Source organism: Nelumbo lutea, chromosome 1 (assembly GCF_056320005.1).
Source record: "Nelumbo lutea isolate HS-2025 chromosome 1, American lotus-T2T, whole genome shotgun sequence".
Taxonomy (NCBI): Eukaryota; Viridiplantae; Streptophyta; class Magnoliopsida; order Proteales; family Nelumbonaceae; genus Nelumbo; species Nelumbo lutea.
Window position 1 is genome coordinate 158,907,444 of NC_142684.1, and position 22,836 is coordinate 158,930,279.

Sequence of the window (22,836 nt, forward strand, 5' to 3'; positions counted from 1 at the left end):
ATATAGGGGGATAACGATGACGTGGAGCCATCGACAAAGTTGGATATACCCAAAAAAAATCTAATTAGATGAACGGACAGGATGAGTTACATCATCCATCCACGCTCACGACTCAGCTCTTTCCACGTGTTGGGAATCATCGAAGATATAAATACGTACGAGAATTAATATAAAAGTAGAACGCCGCAAATCCTGAGTCCCGAACCCGTCGGGCGTCAGTTGTCAGAACCAAAACTACCATTTCGCGAGCCGGCAGGTCCTTGCGCCAGACCTAATTACGTAATATTTTATCCGAAATACCCCTATTCCAGATGTATTACCGGAAGTACCCCTGTACGAATAGATTAAAATCAATCCGACCCCACGTTCCATAAGTACCTGCCGCTTCACGTTATACGTTTCTCCCTCTCTATGGTTTTGTCCCCTTTTCAGAAAATATTGAAAATGCAATAAACCCTCCCTCCCTACTTCTCTCTCTCTCTGACTGCCGCGTCGATTGGCTTTCATTTCGAACCCTAGAAATCTACAGGTAAGTCCCGTGTTCGAACTTAAGAGTTAAAACACTTGTAGAGCTGTTCCAACTATTTTCAATTTTGTTTCATTCCAATTCATGTTGAATAATCTCTGTGTCCGATGTAGTTTATATACATGACTTTTTTGTTTATGCTTCCCTTCATGCTTTAGGTAGGGCCGGAAGTTGTAATTGCAGGGTCGAGTATGCTGGTGATTTGTGGTTTTGATTTTTTTGGAGCGTAGTAGAGCCTTTATTTTATATGATTATTGCTCTGCTAATTGAATTGTCTTGAGTCGTTTCATTGTTAGTTGCTTTGGTTTCGCCTGTTGAAGTGGTTGAGCTAAGTTGTGTGTGTGTTTTGAACATTTGATGATGTTCAGAAACGGGAGGCGGAGGAGAAATGAATAGTGGATGCTGGGAAGTCAAGGTGAAGGTCATCTGGGTTGTACTTAATTTGGGTAGTTTTTAATGGTGTTGTTAGTTGGACCACCAATGGCATTCATTAACTTATTTTAAAGTTGGCTTACTATGTCCCTAAAGAAGGAAAAAAGAGGGAACTATTTCTTGACATTGACACTACAAAAAATGATACATATCCATGGTATGATTGTATCAATAGTTTGCTTATGTCTAAAATGGAAATTGAGGCATGGAAATATGGTATATGTTGCCACATTTTTTCTCCATTGGAAAAAAATTAGTTGAGGCTGACAAAGTAGTTGGACTTGGCCTTTCATTTCCTTACACTCAAGAGTTTTAGTAGATAGACAGTATTGTTAGTGAGATGAGTTTAAAAGAATAGCTAATTTTCTTGGTGAAGACACTAAGACATGACATTTTTTTCCTTGATTGGTAACTTCCAATATTATTAAAATTATAAAAGAATAATATGATACAAAGATTGGGTATTTTTCATCCCACCCCTTGATTCTTTTCAGCATATTCTAATTACATTGCCTGATTTGTAACCCCCAAAAAACAGTTAATTGTGGTTTGCCCCTTGCCTAGCCAAGGGGTCTGCTAATGCATTTGCTGATCGGTGACTCTACAGAGTAGATGCTCCCAGCTCTCTAATTAGACTCCTTACCTCTTTCATAGGGTTCCTTGCTGCCAAGTTCCTAATGCATCGTTATGATACCAGCCTATAACCACCACTGAATTGCCTTCCACTGCAAAAGTGCTGTAATTTGAGTGCCATAATGATTCCATAGACTCCTATACCTGATCTGCCTGGATTTCCAAAGCTGAAACCACCAAATTTGAGTTTTGTCTGGAATATATGTGTAGGAGTTTGCTTGCATAATCTAGGCATCCTTATTGTTGTTGGGGTAAACCAAATTTTCATCCTATAATGATTCTATTGACTCAGAAGTTACCAATTAAACTTCTTGTCGTGGAGGCAACCCAACTCTAGACAAAAAACATCTTCTGTTCTTGCACCTTGGTGCAGTGGACATTGAGACTTATTTAGTGCTGTTTAATATTGTTTAAGGGTGTTTGGAGGGGTAAGGTGGTCTAGAACCTTTGAAAGTGGTGGCTTAGGTTAGATTGTTTGGTTTGGGGTTTTTGAAAGCTGGTATTGGCTGAGTAACTGTTGCACAAGTTTAGGCACTTCAGCATGAGAGCACATAAGGTAAATCCAGGTATATCGTGATAAATCATCAATAAATAGGATAAAATATCTATAGCCACCCATACATGGTAAATGGTAAAGCCCATGCACATCAGAGTGAACAATATTAAAAGGAATAGTCGATCTTTTATTTTTTTGAAGGATAAGTGTTCTTACATTGCTTTGAAGACTCACAAGACTCACAATGTAGATTCGATAGATTGATTCCTTTAAATAACTCTAGAAACAAATGTCTCAATGAAGACAAGGACAAATTACCGAGGCGATTATGACATAACACAATACGACTAGTGGACTCTAAAACATATGCAGTTCTCTTAAGTTTTACTTGGCTTTACTTTGGCATGTCTAATAGATTGATCCCATTCGCCTCATAGCCACTCCCAATCATCTTCTAAGATTTCATGTCCTGAAAAACACAATATGAAGGGAAAAATGTCACACTGTAATTCAAGGATTTAGTTAAATTACTAACTAAAAGCAAATTAGTATTAAGTTTAGGTACATGAAGAAACAGATGAGGTTGTGGCATGGGAGGTCTTAATGTTTCATTTCCCATGATAGGGGCAAGAGAGCCATCAACAAGGGATATCTTATCCCAGCTAGAAAGGAGTTGGTAAGAGGTGAATAACTGTGAAACATTGATCATATGGTAAGAAGCACCAAAATCAATTATGCACGGGGGTTTTATGAGTACCTGAAATAGAAGTATGATGTGTAGTGGCACAAATACCTGAGCATATGCAGAGGAAGGAACAATCTTTGAAGCTTTAGCAGTGGACTCCAAATGACTGATTATTCAGACATACTCCTCATACTCAGCCCTGGCGGTTGCAAGTTGTTCTCCCACAGACTTCTCTCTACCCTGTTCTTGTTCACCTTATGAGGAGGTGTTTTTAGTGTGTTTAGGCTTCTTGTAGTATTCATAGATAACATCTTTCTTCCTAGTGTTAACTTTTGGTTTCATCTTTGTTAGACAGTTGTATGCCCTTAGCTCCAATCAGAATGATGTACATTATGACATTTATTGTAAATGAATAAAGTACATATTTGATTCATGTTCTTGTGGTGTGTTTCTATATAATACCCTTAAACTGGACACTTATGAGAATCATGTTAGTTTAGAATGTTCACAGCTGTTGGATAAGTCTGGGGAAATTTATCCTACCAAGGCTGACACTGGTGTGCTGCCAAATGTTGGGGTGGCCTGTCTCAACCGCCAGGGTGAGACTCGAGGAACATGCAGTGTAGGTTTGCTTGAAACTCTGAACCAGACCAGATTTCCAGTATTGCCCTGTACCTTGGAGATTAGTGGGAAAAACTAGAAAGTTACACCTGACTCCTAAACTCGATTATGATACTGCACTAGGTGTCGGATTGGGCTGCCTTCTATATGTCAATCAGTGAGATCTTTAGAGGGGGTTAAAACCTGGGTATGTTGGGACAATTTGAGAATTCATCTAAGTGGGTGATCATAGTGACATGATCAACCCCTTTGTCGGACAAAGGTAATGATCGGGGATACATTCTCTCTGATGGACACCAAGACTGCCGGTAGCTAATTTCAATCGTTGAAATTTGTTTTGCAAAATATATTATATATATATATATATCCGTATATATACATATATGGTTTCAAAATGTTTGCAAAATGTCTTAATTTCCGGGATCCATGTGAGTAGAGAGTATAACACTATTCCTTGTAGCCGAGGGAGAGGTCCTCTTTTGTCGGGTAGTGTTTGATCATTATAGGCTGAGAGGTTAAGTGTAAGGCCATTAAGGGTTATACCTGATGGGCTAATCTTGCATCTGCCTACAGTCCCTGGGTGTTACAAGGTGGCTTGGCCTAGGGACCACTTAGTGTAAGTGTTGGGCCCATAGTGTCTATGTGATGGGCTCAAGGGGTTCATTGGGCTTTCCAGTGAATTTGGCTAGGCCTTGTAACAAAGGTTGGGCCGAACCCTTGTGGCTGATGTGTAGATCAATGCTTGGGTCCCACGCCATACAAGAAAGCCCAATTGGGCATTAGTTTGGAAGGCTAAGTGAGCACATATACTTATTGGGCCTAAAGCCCATTTCGAATTGGGCTGATTTGATTAGTTAAAGAAGGGGGCGGATCTGAGATTAGATTAGCAGATAGGATAAGGTCTTATCCCTATCCACTCAGAGAGTCCAAATCCAAATAAATATTTGAATCTGGAAACCTTCTGATAAGATCAGGAAGGGGTGATCTAATCTGCAGATAAGATAAGGACTCATCCTTATCACTTAAAGGGGATTTAGATCCAAATAAGATTTGGATCAGCAACTCCTAATAGGATTAGGAACTGATCCCTTTAAGGTTATAAAATGAGGAGGGGGCGATAGCCTCTAACACATTCTCACCTACAGAGAAAAGATTACAGAAGAGAGAAAACAACTTCCAGTAAGACTGCACTGATTTCTCCCTGTCGCCTCCTTCTTGCTGCCGTCTTCATTGCCAGTGTATCTCCACGACAGTAGGAGTCATCAAGAACAGTTCTTGATATCAGTCCTTGGTGAAAGGGCTGGTTGGAAGTCGTGCTCATGTGCCGTCCAACTGATTCTTGCGAAGGATCTGGTTCTTTGGAAGAACACTGTTGATTCTGCTCCATCCTACACTGCGCCATCTTTAGTGGGAGCAGTCTTTGGTTCCTTCTTTGGGCGTGAACACCTCCATTGGGAGATATTGTTTCTCCGTATCAGGTATATCCCTCTCCTGCTTCTGGTTTTAGATCTGGTTCGATTTAGGGTTCAAGATTGATCATTGAAAATGCAGATTTTCTAAAACAGGGAATGTGATTCCCAGATGAGGGGAGAGGAAATTTTTGAAATTTCGCCCAACCTTCCTGCAGGGTTCGGCCATCCATATGATGGATCTCTCATTCCTTCAATCTTGACATTGGCATAGTGATCAACCTGCGACTTGACAGACTAGACTTGTCTTCTACTCTCCTCATTGCTCACCATAGCCTACCATCCTTTGCTAAAACATTTTGCCTCACAATATCATACTTAGGGTTGAGTCCGGTAAGGAACTCAAAGACTTGATTTCACTCCACCAACTTCTTATACGTTTCTACATCCTATGTATAGCCCCAAACAACAGTTTCCATCAAATCAATCTGTTGCCAAAGAGATTTCAACATAGAGAAGTAGATGACTAAAGGACTTCTCCCTTGTCTTAGATTATTCACATCATTCTTTAATTTGTAGGCCCGTGCAACATTAAACTTTTGGGAATAGGTCTTCGTGACACTATCCCACACTTTGTAGTTTCCACCCACAGGTAATGTTGACTAATGTGTGGTTGCATAGAATTCACTAACCAATCTACTACTGTGTAGTTTTCTTGCATCCACCTTTCATAGGTAGGATCCTCCTCCAGTTTCTTCTTGCTCTTGGTAACGTAACCCCATTTCCCTCTACTACACATGTATCTTAATAGATTGAGACCAAGCTAAATAATTGGTCCCATCTAAGTTCACAGTAGCCATAACTTCAAAAAGATTCTCCATTGACCCCCCATGTCCAAACCTAGAATTTGTGGAATATTTGTTCTCTCCTCTAGTTTGCTCCATTGAGTGAATAGATGCAAACGAAATCAAATTAGGGTTTTTGTAGGCTAGAATTACTGTTCTTAGCAAAGAACAACCCTTCAACACCCCAAAACAGGGTTTCACAGGACCCGACAGGATGAGGAGAAAGAGAGGAACTTCAACCGCTCCTACAAGAGGTTCTAGAACTCAGTCCAACCAAAACCACTCTTAATGGAAATAAAAAATCTTACCTCTGATCCCCAAGTGTCTGGTGCAAAATGTCTCTATGACATGTAACAAGATTTTTTCAGTTATCTACGGTTTTCAGGAAAAATCTCCAAGAGCCTTCCTTGGGCTTCAATTAAGGATTAAAACCTCCACAAAAACTCTCCAAAAACCCTTCTAGCTGGGATGCATAAGTTGCTGATTGATCAACTGATCAGTTCTCCATACACACTATTTATGGGCAAAGAAAAGAGAAAGAAGTCGAAAAATGAAAACCCACTCTGATACCAAGTTGAGAAATACACCTGCAGTAATTTAGAAAATATAGGAAAAAAAAGAAAGGAAGGAAGAGAACAAAGAATAAAGAGGTTTTCAACAGTAGGTTGTGGAAGAAGAAGAGAAGGGAAGAGAGAAAAGGTGAGTTCGAACCTCTCTCTCTAGCCCCTTTGATCTCTTCTACTAACTTAATTCTAAAATTAAGTACAATTACTTGGATGCCCTTAATGAGGTGGCTAACACTAAATAGATAATTAAAGAGAACAAAAAAAAGCCCATAAGCAACAAACTTAAACATAAATACTACCTAAAAGAAATAAAAAACACTAAGGCCCATTTTGACCCATTCTCACTATAGTGTGCAAGATAGACTTAGAGAAGGCCTATGATTTGGTGGATTGGACATTTTTGATTAAGGTGATGAAAAATTGTGGCTTTGGGGCGAGGTGGTGTAATTAGGTTTTTGGGAGTTTAGAATCAAGTCACTATTTTGTTGTTATAAATGGGATGGTTAAAGGCTTTGTTCGGCTTGTAGAGGTTTGAGGCAAGGGGAACCTTATCATCTTTCCACTTCACTCTTGTAGCAAATGTCTTTAGTAGGTTAATCTCAAAGGCTGATAGGGAGGAGGAGATTAAGGGTTGGAAAGTAGGCAGGAATAGGATATCAGTTACTCACTTTTAGTTTGCTGATATATATAGGAGGAGAGCAGAATTTGGTAGGGAATTTGAAGGAGTTGGTTAGGAAATTTGAAGCTGTCTCTAATCTAAAGTTTAATTTTGAGAAAGGTTTGATTGTAGGGGTTGATATGGAGGAAGGAGAGGTAAATGCAGTAGAACCATTCTAGAGTATTTCATCTCTAGTTGGCCTTTGATTTATTTGGGTCTCTTCCTAGGAGCAAACCCCAAGGAAAATAGGATATGGAACCCTATTTTGGAAGAGGAATTGCATCTCTTTAGGAGGCAAGATCATGCTAATAAAATCTCTGTTGTAAAATTTTGCCAATCTTTCATCTTTCAGTCTTTAAGATCCCCTCAAAAGAAGGTAAAAAAGGTTGAGAAACTAATGGTTTTTTTTTTTCCTTTTTTGTAGTGCTAGGTGAAGAAAACAAAGACCATTTAGTAAGGTGGCAGATAGTTTGCCTAAGTATTCAAGAAGGCGGGTTGGGGGTTGTTAATGTTGATAGGAAGAATGTGGCTTTACTAGGAAAATGGTTATGGAGGTGGCCATTGGAGAGGGAGAGGTCGTGGCATGAGGTAGTGTCTAGTATACATGAAAGGGTGGAATTTAGTTCAGATGCAAGTGTATCACATTGGGCTATTTCAACATCATTGCGGAAATCTATTCATGGTTCTTCTTCAGTTTCTCAGTTTTATTAGGTATGACGTTTGCTTTGGGGATTTAGCCAGATTTTGGGAAGATATCTTGGTCGGCTCCTCTCTTATGAAGGACCTATTACCTTCTTTGTATTCCGTTTCTCTATACAAGAATGGGGTTTTGAAATTCATTGCTCCTTTACTTTCTATGGGTCGTAATTGGGACATTGGCTTCTGAAGACGTCCAAGGGATGATTAGTGATTTAAAAGGCGAGGCGCATTGGGGTATGTGCCTCGCTCAGGTCCTAGGTGCACCCCTTTCAAAAGGCACACGCTTGATGCGCCTTGCACCTCAGCCCAGGTGTGCGCCTTTTTAAAATTTTGCGCTTTTTGCTTTTTTTTTTGAGACTAACGGTTGGGCCGGGGGCTCCAAACCCGGACCCCCGACCACGCACCTCGAGGCAAGCCTAGACATGTCTATGTTAGGGTCTGAAATTCTTATTTCTCACATAAAAAATAATGATTTTACCACTTTCATTGCCTTGTAAGAAGAATGAACAACATCAGCGAATAGGGGGTACAAAGGCCCTACCATAGACTTGTTCTGGCTTGCCTCGAGGGGTGTGGTACAAAGGCGACTCATAGAATCAAGAATGCAATATGTTTTACATCACATTAGCTACTTGAAGTAATGTAATTAAGGAAAAAAAGAGATTGTGGGCTTTACATGCTTGAAAATGCTTTATATGTCTGCTTTTATTTTTAAAATTTCATTTGAATACAATTTACATGTTATGTTTATGTATTTTAATTTTAGATAATAGGTTTTTTAAATCATTTTACATGCTTGAAAATGCTTTATATGTCTGCTTTTATTTTTAAAATTTCATTTGAATACAATTTACATGTTATGTTTATGTATTTTAATTTTAGATAATAGGTTTTTTAAATCATTTATTTTAAAATTTAAGTTTATATTTTTATTAACATTATGTTTAATATTTTTTGATATTGTTTGCATTTTTTTTAAATTGGGATTTATTTTGAATTTTGACCTTTTTCTTTTTTATTTTTAGCCTTTTTTTTTTAAATTTGTGCCTTTCTTAAAAAGGCATGTGCCTTGCCTTGCGCCTGACTCAAATTGGCCCTTGCGCTTTTAAAACACTAGGGATGATGAAGTGAATTTTAGTTTAGTTCTCTCACAAATTCCGTTTTTTTGATGAATGTTCTCTCACAAATTCTTGATAGTGTATATCTAGACCCCTCTAAACCATATAGGTGTATTTGGGCCCCCATGCTAAAGGCTTGTTCTCGTGTGCTTCTTTGTTCAAGTCTTTGTGTCTCTCTTTGGCTCCTCTTGCTTTTCCTTTTAAAAAATTTGGTGTTGGTCCATCCCATCCAACAAGACGAGAGCCTTTTGTTGGGAAGTAGCTCATGGGAAGATCAACACTTTGGACTTGTTACAGAAAAGAAGACCCTCTTTGTGTTTGTCTCCAAATTGGTGTGTCTTGTGTAAATCTATCGGGTTGTTATCACCTTGTAATATCCTATCCTTTTGTTGTAGATATCTGGAATTGGTTTTTCTCTTTGTTTGGATGTAGAGGGAATGCACCAACAGAGGTTAACATGCTACAATTTGATCCTTCTACCTTTGTTTGGCCTAAGAATGGGGAAGTATGTGGAGATGCATGAGAGCAGTTGTGGGTTGGTTTACTTGGGAAGAAAGGAATGCAAGAAAATTCTTAGACAAAGGAGAGAAGTAATGATGAGAGCGGGTGCAGTCAAGGTTCAAAATATAGATACGCCCTTGTGTATTGGCAAGGGCATATCAATACTTAAAATAATGCATGCTTATATTTTCTAGTTTTTTTTTTTCAAAATTTGTTTTTTGGACATTTTTAATTTTAACCATATTTTTTATTCAAAAAGAGTGGTTCCCGAAATCCCTTTAAATAGGTGTGTCGTGAAGCCACTGATACGATACGATATGCCCGATACGGGATGTATCGTATCGAAATTTTGAACCTTGGGTGCAGTGTGACGAGGAAGCAAGACTGTGATGTGACGAAAACCAAGTGCGGTGAACAACATCCCATCTAGCACACTCACCTTATTCGCCAAGACTTTTGTGATGCCTAGACAATTTCCGAAGGTCGGTTACACTTCTTATCTAACATCTACTATAGATCTGTAGACAGCTACCAATATGTGACAGTAACAGAGCCTACCCGTCATTGAATATCACATTGAGCAATTGCCTGACAGGGAAATTACATGCCAAACACCATCAACAACAATTTTTATTTCAATCTTATGCCTATCTTCTAGAGTCAATTACCCTTTTGTTTAGCTAATTTGGTAGAATGTTCGTTAGGTGTCAAAATTGTAGCATCTTTTTTCTCGGCTCTATATAATCTAGGCCGATCTTTGTAACATGCAGTTGTTTGAATTTTTGAATACTAAGGTATTCCTTGGTCTCCAAGGACTCATCATCATCATCATCGTCATCTACTTTCTTGCCTTGTTCCTTCTCTGGTGGGTCTTGTTTAGAGCCATAGAGCCCTAAACTCTTTATCACCATCTACATGCGTAGAGGTTAAGGTCACTAGGCCTTGTCGGGTTGCAAAATCGGAGGTTCAGTGTTGTTGCCATTGGCCTTCTCCGTGAGTCTTCCTCCGTTACGGAGTACCGGCTGCACCAAGGTGAGAACTTTTTGATTGTGTTAGCCTGTGTGATTGTCTAGATTTGGACTTTGAAATTGTTCTCATAATTTTCTTTTGTTGATGTTTAGAGGAGTTGGGAAGTGGTTGTGTGAATCTCTTCTAAGAAGAAAAAATTAATGGCTTACTACAAAACATGAATTTAAGGGTATAATTGTATAGGAGAATGGCAAATGGGATGGCTAATGCTCTAGCTTAGCAAGGGGTAGTTAGAAACATATTGTATTGGGCTCAAATGTAATTTGTTTTGTTTTTTATTTTTATATTTTCTGTTAGAGAGTTAACATCTCGTGCCTCTCTAAGGGATGCTTGCAATGCTTTTGGTAGTTGATAGATAAAATCGAAGTTACTTATAAAAAAAACTTCAAATGTAAGAACTTATATCAAGAATAAAATTATAGATGTTGGTTTTGATTGTTATGTTTTTAAGTGTTATTGCCATATTTTTGGTTGCAAATACTGTAAGCAACTATTATTTTGGCTGGTTTGGGTTCACTTATTCTAGGACCAATTCTTAAGCATCAAATAGTGGATCTTTCTCCATTATCATCCTGCATCATGCCCATTGGTTGCATTAACAAGGTCCAAACTCCCAAATCCTGGTCTTGTCTACAAACACTTTTCTACTGTCTTTGACCCTCCTGGCCCTTCATTTTCTCACTCTCTTTAGTGGTTTGGTTAGAGTGGGTGGGTGTAGGTTGGGTTGGGTTAAGAGTGGATGTGGGTAGGTGTCTAGGTGTCTAGGTGTCTTCCATTTAGGCTTTATAAGGATGGGTTGCACATATTTGTTAAATGGGTGGGTTTTAGCTCATTCTTCACCGATCCAATTGCAACTCCTGACTGTAGGAAAGCTAACCTGCAAGCTTTTTTTGTAGGAGTGGTTCTAGTAAACAAGCAATCTTGAAAATTTCCAGGAATTCATACTATTTTCCTTTGCTTTAATATATTTTTTTGATAAATTCCTTTGCTTTAATATTTAACTAAGCTTTTGTTCAGTTGGTATGGTATCTGGTTGGTTCTTGACCACTTAAGTTTTTATGGTCTAATCCCCTTTATGTACTCTTTCTCCTTGATTTTTTATCTTCTAAAAAGAATTTCTTCGCCCATCCAATGAAATAAAAAAACTTACTTGACTTTGTAACCATATACATATGAATGCCTGTAAGTATTTATCTACAGTCAGCAACAGGGGCCTGAGTACAATGTATGGCATTATTTTCTCAATGCTATCATAATTTTCATACATCATGCTACACCATTTGCATTCTTTTTGAATCCCCCAAGCAATTATTTTTTTATAAGGATCCCTTCGTGTTTATCTGATTGTTTAAAGGTGGATATTTCTAAATTTTATTCACTTATAAAAAAAAAAGATATTTCTAAATTTTATTGATAAACTGAAAGGGAGTTTTGTGAAAACAAAGCCAGATATTTTTGAGGATAAGTAAGAAAAAGGCAGATCTTAAGGTATTGTGGACAATGGGGCATGACAGGTGTTAAATATGCAAAATAGACAAAAATGTTGTAGTCTATAAAACAAAATTAACAGTACCACCATACTAAAAACCATAAGATTGTAATTGGATTAGGCTGAGATTTGCAGGTGAAGACAATCAAACTGCATTCAGCACCAAAATTTGCAGATATTATGATCCAGAGACTGCAGAATAGTGCTTAGAATTCCACAAGTATCTGGACTATGAACAACATTTTTTGAACCCAGTAGTAGGATATAGGAACTGTTCAGATTTGGGCTACTAATTTATTCTCCATTCTGTATCCACCCTAATCCAAGGTTATCCATTGGTTGAAATCTTGTGATCTTTTTAAGGATTTCTCAGCTGAAGACATTTCTAGAAACTGGAGTACTGTGGCAAATACAACTTCTTCCAAAGCTGTGGCACAGGAGGTTTGGTCCCCACCGACACCACAGAGGGCAAAACTGAACTTCGATGGAAGCTTCATGGGTGATCCAGGCCCATCTGGTATAGGGGGTGTTTCCTTAAGATCAGAAATCTTGGCACTATATCAAGGTGTAAAACTGGCCAAACAATTGGGGCTAAAGTAGATTGAGATAGAGGGGGACTCCAAGTTGGTAATTGGGTGGATGCAATCAGGACAGCTGGGAATTTGGCAATATAGACAGCTTATGAGGGAAATACTTAGCATAACAAGGGAGGTGGGTGTTTGTTTCAAGTGGGTAAGGAGGTCAGCAAATGGTTTTGCTGATGCTTTAGCTAAACAAGGGACTGTAAGGGAGAGGCTTTTCTGGGCAGTTCTGTAATGGTTGGAGTTTATTAGATCAACCTCTTCTAATAAGGGTTGACTCCTGTATCTCAGTTTTAATTTACCTTTAATGAAAGTTATCATTTCTGATAAAAAAATGGTATCTGGCTGGTTGTAGTGGAGATTTGGGATTTAATCCTGTTACCACCACGGTTTGGGGGGGGATTAGGGGTATGGGGGATGGACTGCCCTCCATTGTGTATATAAGGAAAAAAGCTAGCTGGTGCTGAGGATATCGAAGTTCTTAAATTTGAATCTATTGGAACACTTTTGAACAATAATTAAGTAGAAAGTATCTTGATTGATAAACAAAAAAAATTAAGTAGAAAGTATCTTGATTAAGGGAAAATAAGTAGTTATATACTTGTGCAACTGTACAAATAGGTTTAGTTAAAAAATTTTGCATTTATCCAAACTTAAATCTGCTTGCCTTTCATATTTCTTTGGTTTTTGACAATTTGTGTCTTGTTGGTGGAGGATATCAATCATCATATTTTATGGATTTTCATCTTGCTAAAACGTTTGTTTCTTGGGCATATGTTAACGTAGGGGACTTACATAAATAAGACTTAAGTTGTGATTGGAATGGAGGAACAACAGGGGGAAGTAGAAGATGTGGAAACCACTTCTAGTGATTCATTTGTTGATGATTCAGGTGATGGTGAACCATCCACATCTGAACATGATGATGGAGCTCATCTCGAGGCAAGTATTTCACTTACATTTGATATTCCATTTTACTTCATCTCCTATCATGTCACATTGTCTTATTAAATGTTGCAAATAAAACCCGAAATTGATTTTTTCAATTTGTCGTTTATTGTTTTACCTAATACTTTTTATTAAATGTTCCATCAAACATTAATTTAATATATCCCTCCTCAGGTGGTGTCCATTGTTTATGGACTCTTAATTTCCTCGTGGAAGATGGAGCCACCTCTCCCCACTTTCTCCACAAGTCATCATATGAATAGTAAGAAAAAAACTCCATGGATTTGACCCAATGCACCATCCTAGCCATTATGCACTCACACATTGCCTCCTGACTTCTTTCCTCCCCGAAAATTTCTCTCTTGCTCTTATTGTCCACACAATTGCTGCCATTGTGCATCTCCACACAACCCTCCCTATTTTTCTTGGCCATGTGAAAGTCACTTCATAGAATAACCTTGCCATATTTGGAGGTACCATTCACCAGCCACCAAAGAGAGAGAAAAACCTTTCCTGACTACATGCAACGAAAGGAGAAGAGATTTGTAAATGATAACAAGTCTCACCATTAGCCTTACAAAGAATGCACCAATTTGGGGATGAGCACCAATCTGGTCTTTTCGTTTATATACATTTATTATACATGTACAAGTTAAAAGTTAGTTTTTAAAACCTTTTTTTGTTTTTTGTTTTTTCTAATCATAATAAGGTGAATACAGATTAAATCTGAGTCCAATATGAGCCCGACATATCAAATCTTGGATCTAAAGATTTGATAATCGGATCGGATGTGGATGTAGCTAGTTCAAGCTGACTACAGCCCTAGGCGTTGCCTTGACAACTATGGTTCCTACCACATATTTTCAAACAAAAAAAGGGTGCTTAACTTGAACTTGTATGAGGACTTGCAAGTTGCAGCAATTTTTATTTCATTAATATTTATCAAGGTTGGAATGTGTCAGCGACTGCTTTTGTTGTTAATTGTTTGGTCCTTTTGTTAGTTGGGTTTAGTTTGTCAGCTTTGCTTGGACCATTTGGTTAAACAATTTCAAACGTGAAGCCTCTTATTATAATTAATATGTCATATGGATTGAATTTGTAAGTGTCAATTTTCTTTGTGCAGACACCTTTGACTGATGAAGAAATAGAAGAACTCCTTGCTGAGTTCTTGGAAGTTGAGAGTAAGGTATTATTATCTTTCATTTGATTAATCTTCCCTTTTATCTTTTCCCTGTGTCTTTTTCCTTGTCTCATTCTAATTTTTAGGCAGCTGAGGCGCAAGAATCACTTGAGAAGGAGTCACTTGATCGTGTGGAGAGTGAGGTCCGAGCAGAATTGGCACAGACCATTAGTGGGGATGATGTAAGCTTAATCCCATTTTTGTAGTTCCATTTCTTTAACCCTTTGGAGCTTATCCATTGTCACTGACTTAGTTTTGTTTTTTATTTTTCATTTTTTAGTTGGACATGGCAGTTAAGACTGAAATGAGAATTTTCGTGGAAGAGTGGGAAAATGTTCTGGATGGATTGGAGACAGAGAGTGCCAACTTGTTGGTCTGCCTCTTTCTTCCCTCAATTTTGAGTAAAGTATTTGATTGTTGATAAATGTTTTACAAATTACCAATCAAGAAAAGTTATACAAAATCTGTGTGTGTTCTTGTAAATTGGTATTTTCTTTTTTTTATCAATAACAAAATGCTTTATTAGATTATAAAAATTGTGAAACTTTAAGTACAAGAAAGGGGAGGTAAAATGTCTTAACTCCCCCACAACAGAGAACAATAAAGAAAGCTAAAAATTAGCCCAAAACAAAGAGTCCTTAAGCACCCCTTGCTTGGCTAACCCATCAGCCATGGAATTAACACTTCTCTCCACCCAACTGTACTTCACCTCAATATCCCTCCTTAGCCATTAAAATTTTTTCTTTTCATTTCTGTAGCTCCACAAGCCATTGCTGTCTTCCTTCAACCACCTAATCACCACCTCTGAGTCTCCTTCAATGAACAAGCACCGAATGTTAAATTCTCTTGTTCTTTTGATTCCTTCCAGAACTGCTAAAATCTCAGCCGTAAGAGAGTCACCCTCTCCAATAGGGAGAGAACATGGCATTAGTAATCCCGGCCTCATTCCTGAAAACTCCCCCAATCCCTGAAGGCCCAGGATTCCTTAAGCTACAACCATCAAAATTCAGTTTTATGAATCCTGAAGGAGGGGGGGACCAAGAAGGTCTAGAGGTCCTTTTGCACTGGGCCGAGGTAGCTATTTCTTTCCACTTTCTCAAAAGGTCAGCCATGGAATAATCTGAAAAAAGCTCCAAAGTTTTCAGAGTGACCAACCCTTAAGCGTATCAATTCAGTCCGAATAACTGGATGAATTTGCATTAGTGGAAGGGATGCAACTTGGATGGGTAGTTTTAGTTGCATGGCTAACTAATCTCTGCTTTACGAGCTGATCACCCAGACCATGCCCTCACCCAGCCTGGGGATAATATAAAACAATCAACCTGTCCAAAACTGAATTACAGATTTGTAAATCCTGACATAACTTTGGATAATGTTGTGATGGATTTAAATCTGAGCTAGTCAGAATGAAGTTTCAAGAAGGAAGAGCTACTGAGCTAGTATCACAATGTATAGAGTTGTTGGTGTATCTTTTATCATTTGTAAAATTAGTAAATATATGCACCTTAACTTCCTTTTTAGTTGTTGTTAATAGAATTGAACTTTTATTAATGATTATAAAGAAGGTAGTGGGAGGTCCACAATCTAGATTTCCAATTAGCTATTCAGCATCCTATCCATTGTGCTAAATTCTTACTGAAAGAAATATAGATGTTGAGTTTGGTGTTGGTATGTTTGTGATGCAGGAGGAAGGAAGAAAAACTGGTTTTTCTTTTTTGAAAAAAATTATGTACTTTATTTTCTGTGAGTAGGGGTATTTTGGTGAATTTGCATCTCCTTGGGGGGGGGGTGTGATATTAGTTTGATTGTCTGTTCATAGTTTAGTTGTATTTAAAATTTCCAAATCATTTGTTAAGTAGTTTAGAAATTATGGAATTTTATTGTGTTAGTGGCAATTGTAAATTTTGTTTTTCCTAGTTCTAGTAGGATTGGCCATCTCTATAGTGTCTAATATATGTGTATAGTGAAAAAAACATAAAAGATGTTGAATGAAGTTTATTTGAGATCTTACAGCTTATGTCATGTGTGGTGAGTGATTCCCATGCCCTACAGTGATTTTGAGTTTTCTCTCATCTTTCTCTCTCTATTGCCTTTTTCTTCATTCAAGAAGCCAATGCATCCTTCAACTGCCATAGTTTCTCCTTCAATATGTATTCATTTAGCATTTTTAAAGGATTGTAAATTGATCTAGGTGGGGTTCTCTTTATTTTCATTGAAATCAAAATTTTCATAAATGGTAACCCAATCATTTCTTCTTTTTCTTTTGTCAAACTGTGTCCTATTACATCCATATTTCACATGTCATCCCTCCAAATATCATCCCAAAATTTGACTTGGATCCCTAGATTCTATTAATTTTGAATTTTATCCACAATGCTAGTATTTTGTCCTTTAGTGAAAATATATTTGAAACATGACCAAACTTGGTCTCCCTTCACAACTCTCCATTCTAGTCCTACATAAAAATTCCTATCTCAAATCTATTTTCCTAATTTTGAATAATTGTCAGTTTCTAGAAAACATAAAATCCTATTTTTCAGACACATATGACTAAAAAATAAATTTAAAAAAACTCAAAGAATGCTGGTATCCTATCATCTCAAATTTCTGAAATTTGCATAGGAATCAGAAAACTGGTTTAATTCTCCATGGATTATTTCCTTGCTTCTTTGTCTGTATCACCATCTTATGAACACTTTTTATCATTGAAATGCTTTTGCCTAGTCTACTCTTGTTCTGTTTTCACTGATATGTTTGCATACTGATGGGTTTATATGTAGTTAATTATTCATATTAGGAGCATTCTAATTTTTAAGACTTCATTCCCCACCCCTGGGTAAGGAAATAGAAAGAAAAAAGTAGTGATATTTCTTAGATATGCATCCTAAGGCAAACTGTTGTCTGGTAATGAAATCTATTTCTAGTTGCAATGCTAAGTTGCTGAGCTAGCTACTTGTTTTCACAACCATGTGAATCTCAACTTCTTTTGTGTTATATCTTTTGTGCACTTCCTGTATTTGTTTACATGCTTTTCTCACAGGAACAACTTGATGGGGCTGGTATTGAACTCCCAAGCCTTTATAAATGGATTGAGAGTCAGGCTCCCAATGGTTGCAGCACTGAGGCATGGATGAAAAGGACTCACTGGGTGGGATCTCAAGTAACAACTGACTTTACTAACTCAATTTTAGACGCAGAAAAATTTCTTCAATCCCATCGGCCTGTCAGGAGGTTTGATTCCACCCTTTATCATTGTCTTTTTGGGGTTCTGCACTGGTTAAAATGTAACTTTATGTTGGTGTACTTTTGTGTCCAGACAACATGGTAGGCTTTTGGAAGAAGGTGCAAGTGGATTTCTGGGAAGAAAGCTTGCAAGTGAAGACAATAAAGAAATTGTAAGAGAAAATTCAGAAGCTGATTGGTCTGTGTTCAACAAAATCATTCAATCTCAGCGTGTTGATGGTACTTCATTTGGTAGCAAGCATTGGGCATCTGTTTACTTAGCTAGTACACCACAACAAGCAGCAAATTTGGGGCTCAAGTTGCCAGGAGTTGATGAGGTTGGTAATCTGGGTTTTAGATGTTTAGTTAGTAGTTTATTCTTGTTTTTGATCAATAACTGAAATTCATTAAAATAAGAAAAAGTATAAGGGTGTACAAGCAAGGGAGGGATAGACTGTCTTAACTCTCCCAGAATCAATACAAATTACAACAAAGCCGAAAGCAGTTGATTCCTTCCCACCCCTTGTTTGGCCAATGTGTCAGCAAGTAATTGGTCTCTCTTTTATCCCACTGAAAAGAGACCTCCATATATTGTAACAGCCACCTGATTCTCCTTTTCTCATGGATGTTGTTCCACCATCCAGCATCCTCTTCCTTATGCAACCAATTGATAACTAATTTTGATTCCCCTTCCAATTACCAACTTACATATCTGCATGCCCTTAGCTTTCTGAATTCCTTCCATAGCAGCAAAAGTTTCAGCCCTTAGAGAATCATCTACCCCAATTCGACCAGAATAAAATGCAACGATATTACATCATCATTCCTGAAAACTCCTCCAATGCCTGAAGGACCTGGATTACCTAGCTGCTGTCGCCAAAGTTCAGTTTTACAGATCCTACCTCAGGACGGGACCACGTAGGTCTGACAACCTCCTTCATAGGAGCCGAGTCAGCTCCTATTTCTCATGTCTTTTTTGGGACAAAAATGTTTGAGAAGGGGAAGCTGCCATATTTTCTTCTACCATTTGGCAGTTGATGGTTTGGTGCATATAGCTGAATGCAGGAATAAGAAACTGGTTTTTATCTTTTATTTTGGTTGTTCAGTTTATTACCATCTTTTTTTTTTCCTTTTTTTTTTTTCTGAGAAGTAGGTTTTGTATCCCTTCAATCAATTTTCGCTTTAAGAAAAGAAGATGCCCTTTTTTGTTTGTGCTCTCAATGGGTCTGCTATGGTCTGGGTCTAGGTAGAATGGCTCCCGACCTGATAAATAAATGTGCAGAACCAGTTCTGAATCCAACCCTAGACAACCTTTGTTACAGAATCGTAACCTATCCAATTATTATTTAGGACTGACCTGATAAGACCAGATTATAATTGACTGTTTATTTTTAACTTGTAATTTGACAATAACCTGCAAATTTGTCAAATTGATACATTTGGAAATGATAATATGCTAATATTACAATCATATCATGAGAAACAATGTATTAGACTAGTGTTATCTTTTTAATATGCTAATTTGGGTCTTTATTTGGTTTGGAACAAGCAAAACTGATCCTGACCCAATTATAATGACATAGTATTCAAACTCAGAACTGACCCAATTATAATCAGGACAAGTGAAGTGGAACCAGACCCTATATAATTGGATAGGATCTGTTCAGTCTACCTTTATGGCTCTTGCTTGTTGAATACTTTGTATGCTTATTCAGCACCAGCTTGTGCTTGGTTGTTTTGTTGGGAATAGTGTCTTGAACTCAAGGAAGTCATGCAAATCTCTTCTTGGTAGTTTCACTATTTGTTTTAACTTTTTATTTGTCATACAGGGTAAACCCCTTCTACATCAACTATGATTTATTTTGTAATATTTTTTTAGAGAGAGAATTTAGTCCCCAACAGTAGGTTTTTTGCTAGATATTCGGTGTTCCCTAGTTGTGCATTTTGGGTTCTAAATGGGCTTATATGTTGCATTCTAGGTTTTTGGTTTTTTAGTGTAGGTATTCATTTGTTAGATTAGGGAAAGTGTAAGGATTTCTCTTGTGAAGGATATGAGTAGGGATGGCAATTTTACCCACAAAACCGGGTCCCCGATCCGCCCCGCTCCGAATGGGGCGGGTTCGGGGAATTTTTTTTGCCCCAAACCGGGAATGGGGCGGGGATGGGTTCTGCCTATAAATCCCCGAACCTGCCCTGACCCCGGTTTTAATTTACAACTATACACACACACACACACACACACACACATATATATATATATATATATATATATATATATATATATATAATGTATTAAACGTATTAGGGTAAGAGTAATTTGACTAAATTCGTGTTTCCTGAATTCCTGTTTCATCTTCTTCTTCAGTTTCACTGTTCAACCTTCACTTAGCGCAGAGACCTTCAACCTTCGCACAACCGCCGACCACTGGCCGCTGACTTCCATAGCACAGAGCTGCGGCTCAATCTGCAACCGTTTTCAGTTCAGTCTTCGTCTTAGAGACTTCTCAATTTCTTAGTATGTAATCTTCTTCCGTTCTTGCTCTCCGTTCGTCCACCAACCGCCAGGCACTGTCGCCACTGTAGGATGGCCGGCCTCCGGCCGCCGACCGCTGTAGCACAAGGGTGCAGCTCAGTCTGCAATCATCTTTGACCTTTCTCAGTCTGCAATTGTCAATTCGTCTTCAACCTTTCTCGGTCTGCAATCTTCTTCGATCTTTCTTGTTCTCTGTTCGTCTGCTGACCATTGCATCAAGATCAGGTCCAAGCTCCTCATTGTCCAACAGTTGAGGGTTTCTGAAAGACTGTCCTGCTAATTGAATCAAAACAGAACAAACAAATGGAATTTTAGGTTCTTGTAAACTGAAATGTCATGCGGCCTTTCATGGAAACCCTTCCTCTGATTTACATCTCTGCTCCATTCCATTTCATCGATCTCTTTTGGCTTTTAGGCCGGCATCTCTGCAAGCTTGTCTTCCAACTTACCCATTGAAACAGTCATTGAGGCGGAGAAGTATCGGGAATTACCTGTCCCCAGATCATTGATTGCGGGGCGGGTACATGTCAGGGATTCCCCATCCCCAATGGGGCCGGGGATGGGTGTGGGGATTTAAGCTACGGGGCGGGGATGGGGAGTGGGTGCCCCGCCCTATACCCGCCCTGTTGCCATCCCTAGATATGAGTTTGGGGAGCGTTTTTCTTGGGAAGAAAAATTCTCTTCAGGATTTATTTATACTTTTCTTTAAGTTTGCAGTTTGCACTGCTCAACACAACTCAACATAGTTTTTTCCCAACTAAATGTGTTCGGCTCCATGAATCCTGTTCCATTATTCCTTTGTATTGGGTGCCATGTTTATTATTGAATTACAGGCCCTTGAATCTTTCTCTCTACTTCAATGCATGTCCCTCATAGCCTTCCATTGATTCTTCTTGATGATTTTCTTGTTCTTTATGTCCATTGTTGAATTACAGGCCTTAAATATATCATCCTACGTCATCCCATCATGTCTTTATTGTTAAATTACTTCTTACTGGTTTCATAGTTGATCTTTCACATATTAAATGGAAAATTTTATTTATTATCCTTCTTAATCTCCTTCATGGGATTTACTTACTGTATCTAATAGGTTATTTATGTAATTGTACTATATTTTTTAGCATGTCTTCCTTGTTCTAGAAATTGAATGCAAGGTTAAAACATATTAGTGACTCACCCTTGAGACTATTCCAGATTCCTTGGAAGTACAATTGAAATTTGACCTTATTTGTTTTTGAAAAAGTACATACATATATATGGCTGGCTTGTGGTTGGTTTATTGGTTTGTGTAGAAGACTCTCTTTGGGAAGGTCAATTGGGGTTAAAGCTGTTTTGGAGTCAATTTGGGTCATATCTGTATAATAAAATATGCTAGCATTCTTGGTTGCTCAATGTATCAGTACTTCAACCTTGACCTGAAGTAAACCTTAGGGGGAGAACAATTACCATTAGGTCTTTCTCCAACCTTCTTTGTTGTTTGACTTTTTAGAGTATCAGTGCCACAAAGAGGTTAGAGAAAATTATGAAAAACTTGCTTCGAGAATCAGGCATACTCCCATAAAGATAACTTAATCAATAGGGATTTGGTGAGCAAATTAAATCAAGAGTGTGCGGACCACAATTCTTGCACAATAAGTCTTAGGGAAGTTTAGCTGCCAACTTCAAGAGGCCTTTATTGAAGGGAGACAGATTGTAGACAATGTTTTAAAGGGCGTGGGAGGCATACGCTTGGAGGCGTGCCTCTAGGTGAGGCAGCCCCAGAATGCCCTGAGGTGTATGCCAATGGCATTGACAATTTCTCATGTGTTTTTTCATGAGGTGTGCTAGGGGGAAGAAAAGTATGCCTCTGGCTTGCTCGCTCGCATCCGCTTCGACAAGGTCCCCCCTTCTCAACTAGTGCTATGGATTCTTCATTCTTCTTATTATAAAAGGTTTTATTAAAAATAAAGGAAAATGAGATCCTCCTTCCTCTTCTTCCTCCTCTCCTTGTCACCCCCCTTGAGGAGGCTTGTGGCTCCTTGTGTTTGGGATGCTTATGCCTCTTACATTTTGAACTATGCCTCACGCTTCTAGGTAGTGGACCACCTCACATCACACCTCTGTGTTTTAAAACATTGATTGTAGATCATATATTGGTGGCAAATGGTTGTGTAGCAGAGAAGGGGAGGAGGAGAGGGAAGGGCTTGGTGTGCAAATTGGACTTAGAGAAGGCCTATGCCTTTGTGAATTGGTCTTTTCTTTTAGAAATCATGGAGAAAATTTGTTTGGGGGAGCGTGGAGGATGTGAATGAAGGGTTGCTTAAGCTTATTGCAGTACTCAATACCGATTAATGGTGTGGATAGAGATTACTTTCTAGCGAAAAGAGGGTTGAGGCAAGGTGATCCCCTATCTCCCTTTTCACCTTAATTTCTGATGTTTTAAGTAGGATGGTCTTGGAGGCTAACCAAAGTAACCTATTTAGAGGATGGAGGGTAGGAAGCCTAGAGTTGATAGTCACACAATTACAGTTTGCAGATGACATCGTTTTATCATGTGAGGGAGGTAATTAGGAGAATATAAGATCTCAGATTTCTTTAGTTCCTTTTAATCGGTCTCCAAATTGAAGATCAATTGAGGAAAGAGTTGTATAGCAGGGATTAACTTGGAAGATAAAAATATGAGAGT

General features: G+C 38.3%; 1 protein-coding gene across 10 annotated transcripts in view; it reads left to right on the forward strand.

The window, feature by feature from the left end:
• The first annotated feature begins 201 nt into the window (after positions 1–201).
• Positions 202–22,836, forward strand: part of ATRX (P-loop containing nucleoside triphosphate hydrolases superfamily protein) — a 106,071-nt gene continuing 83,436 nt past the window's right edge. For 3 of the 10 annotated variants that reach the window (XR_016103371.1, XM_088958307.1, XM_088958315.1), the window contains exons 1-7: positions 202–529; positions 13,075–13,230; positions 14,360–14,422; positions 14,503–14,598; positions 14,697–14,789; positions 17,457–17,647; positions 17,733–17,976. Coding sequence is in view for 9 of the 10 variants with exons in the window: in XM_088958307.1 (XP_088814433.1) it covers positions 13,111–13,230; positions 14,360–14,422; positions 14,503–14,598; positions 14,697–14,789; positions 17,457–17,647; positions 17,733–17,976 (807 nt within the window). In the remaining variant the exon portion in view is untranslated. Of the gene's footprint in view, positions 530–13,074; positions 13,231–13,410; positions 13,499–14,359; positions 14,423–14,502; positions 14,599–14,696; positions 14,818–17,456; positions 17,648–17,732; positions 17,977–22,836 lie in introns of those variants that run through there. The other 7 variants (XM_088958335.1, XM_088958343.1, XM_088958360.1 and 4 more) reach the window with 7 other exon arrangements.